Source organism: Thermobia domestica, chromosome 8, assembly GCF_964235325.1.
Source record: "Thermobia domestica chromosome 8, izTheDome1.hap1.1, whole genome shotgun sequence".
NCBI classification, from domain to species: Eukaryota; Metazoa; Arthropoda; class Insecta; order Zygentoma; family Lepismatidae; genus Thermobia; species Thermobia domestica.
The window spans coordinates 74,776,038-74,779,224 of record NC_137461.1 but is presented as its reverse complement, the minus strand read 5'-3'; the positions used below and the strand labels follow the sequence as shown (position 1 = coordinate 74,779,224).

Below are 3,187 nucleotides of genomic sequence, written 5' to 3'. Positions count from 1 at the left end.
GAACGACCTCGTGACAGATCTCGGTCTCCTGTAGCAACTAACATGGACTCGGCAATGGACACTGCTTCTGGCTCACGTTCAAATTTCTATGCAGCAAAAGAACCAATCTTTTCTTTTTTGCTCACCGATTTTGACACCAAGTATACTCACCCCAAAATGGTATTCCTACAAATAAACAAGTATCTACCTAGAGCCAGTATAGAGAATATTGTTAAAACTAGAAACGGCTTTATCATCCGCTCAAATGACCCGAACTTTGGTATCACACTTCGGAACAAAGCGTCATACGAGATCTTTGGCAAAACGGTTAAATTAACCAAACAAGCTGATCGGAAGACAAAACAACCGCCTCCTCCACGAAAACCACCCATGTTTTCCGTTGTTATCCGTGGAGTAATACCTGAAATCAGCGATGAAGAAGTTCTTGAAGAACTCAAACAAGAAGGCATTGAGGTGAACAAATGCATTCGTATTAAAAATAACAATGGTCCTACTTACATGGTGCGTGTTTTGTCCCAAGATCAGACAGCGCTTGACTATTTGTTAGCTCATGGAGCTCCTATCTATAAGAAACTCCATAGAGTCGAGCCGTCCAAGACACCGGGGCCTTTGCCAATTCGGTGTGAGAAATGCCAAACTTACAACTCACACTTTACACGTCAGTGCCCAAATCCATCTAAATGTGGCTATTGTGGTGAATCTCACGACACCAATGCATGCAAAAATCAGCAGCAACAACCACACTGCTCTACTTGCAATGAAAACCATCCAACATACAGTTACCGCGGTAAGGGAAAACCTCAGGCACAACCGGGACGTCCAGAACTGACAGTGCCAGTACAAAGTTTTGACAAAGCCACACCACCCTCACAATCCCTTGCTCAACCTCTCACTGTTGAAGATCTTCCTTATATCACCAATGTACTACAAAATGTTTTTTCTTTCCAACGGGAGCATATTTTTTGTGTAGCCATATCAACAGCAAAATCTTTGTTCAATCTTAACTTTACTGCTACATATTCAGGATCTTTCGTTCACTTTCATATCGCACCCCTAGAGACAGAAGTCTAAAACCAATATGGCGATATACATTATGGCTCTTACTTTACTATTCGTCAACATCAGATCATTTCAACAACACAAAGTACTTCTAGAACCTCTTCTGTTAGAAGAAAAAATTGATATCGTAGCTCTCAACGAAACAGCTTTAAAACCAGCGTCTTCTGCACGACTTTCTGGTTACAAACTTCAACGCTGCGACTACCACGATGTACGAGCACGCGCTCAAGGAGGGGTGTTGATTGGCTTTTCTCCCAAACGTCCTTATAGACAATACAATCCTACTGCATTTGCAAAACTACCTGAACATCTCTTATTCTCTATATACTACCCTTCTTTTACTGTTAATGTAGCTACTATATATATACGACCTGGCCACCCAATACCTTTCACCTTTTTCGATTATATAGCCCATAACTTTAAAAACATAATCATCATGGCTGATATAAATATTCTTAGCAGAAGTGCAAGGGAGAAACAACGATTTATGGACTTTATTTCAACTACACTACAACTTCACATTCATAATCTCCCTGGTCCTACTCGACCAGCCAGCCAAACAACCCCGGATGTAATGATTACGTCTATCGCACTTATAAATGACTGCGAGTTGAAGGTTCTTAATACGATTGGAAGCGATCACTGCCCAATCAAACTAAGCATCAAGAAGACTCGACCATCTTTACAAAAGCTAGAACCACAACTTATCCACCGTTATGATAAAGCTGATTGGCCTCAATTTCGGCAGACCATAAATAACCGTGTTTCCACTTCTCAACCACCAACTTCAGAAACCGAAATGTACAATGTTGTAAACCACATCACAGATGCTTTACATACTGGTGCTCAACAAGCTATTCCTGTAGAGAAAATTTATCCTTCTAAGCCAAAATTGCCTCCAAAATATCTTTCTATAATTCAGAAATCACGCCAACAATTTCGAGAATATAAACGAACCGGCAACCAAGAATGTCTTCGTCAACACAGACAATGGCAAAGAGCTGTTACAAATTATCTCATAGCATATAAACGTCGCAACTGGATCAGCGCATGTAATAAACTAACCGATGAAGCCTCACCAAACCGATATTGGAAAACCTTTCATAGACTCACCGGCAAAAGCACTAAACTGTCGTACCCTCTGTTGGACAATGATGTCCCTCTTTTTACCGACCAAAATACGTTTCATATATTCATTTTTGACTAATCGAATAGGATATGTATACATAGGATCTGCCATCTCACATCCCATTTTTCCGTATTGTGGCGTTCCACAGGGCTCTGCCCTCAGCCCACTTTTATATATACTGTATGCCTCTGATATACCTAAACCTATACAAAAGGTGTACTTATTTCAATATGCTGATGACACGGTCTTTCTAGCTCTTGGCAAAACTATGCATCAGATTAGCATGCGATTACAATCCACTCTCAGTGAATTTATGCAATGGTGTAAAACTTCGAAACTTACTATCAATGGCAATAAAACACAAGCGTTAGTCTTTTTACCTCCGAAACGCCGCTCCAAGGTTCATCGCAATCCGCAAAACCTCAAAGTCACGCTTAATGAACATTCTCTGCAAACAACATCTACGGCAACATATCTCGGGGTTGTATTCGACACAAAACTCAACTGGAAGGCTCATCTTGAAAAAATTTCACAAAAGGCTAATATCCGGCTCAACCTTCTACGTCGCCTAACTGGAACTACTTGGGGATTAAACGCCCCATTGCTATTAAATACATACAAAATGTTCCTTAGGCCTATCTTAACGTTTGGTCACATTGCTTGGTGTAATGTTCCAACAAAGTTCTACGACCGTTTATCGATATTGGGACGCCATGCCATCCGACTTGCATATCGTATAAAGTTACCATATCTGAACTTCTTGACATATGAACATTTCAATTTCCCTCACCTTATTCAACATGTTACCGACTTTCGTTTGAAATACATACTATCCCGCCTATCAGTCTCCCATCCATTACTTCTTGATACTTTACAAGCTGATGCGGAAACTGACGCACCGTATAAATATTTACATTCAGCATTAAACATTCTTCTCACGTTATATCTAAAAACTATACATCCTACAGCTGAAGAACCCGACATCTTTAATATATATCA

General features: G+C 40.3%; 1 protein-coding gene across 1 annotated transcript; it reads left to right on the top strand.

Annotated features, from left to right (window-relative positions):
• Positions 1-1,078: 1,078 nt before the first annotated feature.
• LOC145692167 (uncharacterized) lies at positions 1,079-2,266 on the top strand. Its single transcript, XM_081767465.1, has one exon. It carries the CDS (start codon positions 1,079-1,081, stop codon positions 2,264-2,266), a length of 1,188 nt encoding a protein of 395 aa, XP_081623591.1.
• The last annotated feature ends 921 nt before the right edge of the window (positions 2,267-3,187 follow it).

Coding starts and splice junctions, on each gene's coding strand:
- LOC145692167 (XM_081767465.1), top strand. CDS start 1,079: ATGGCGATATACATTATGGCTCTTACTTTACTATTCGTCAACATCAGA.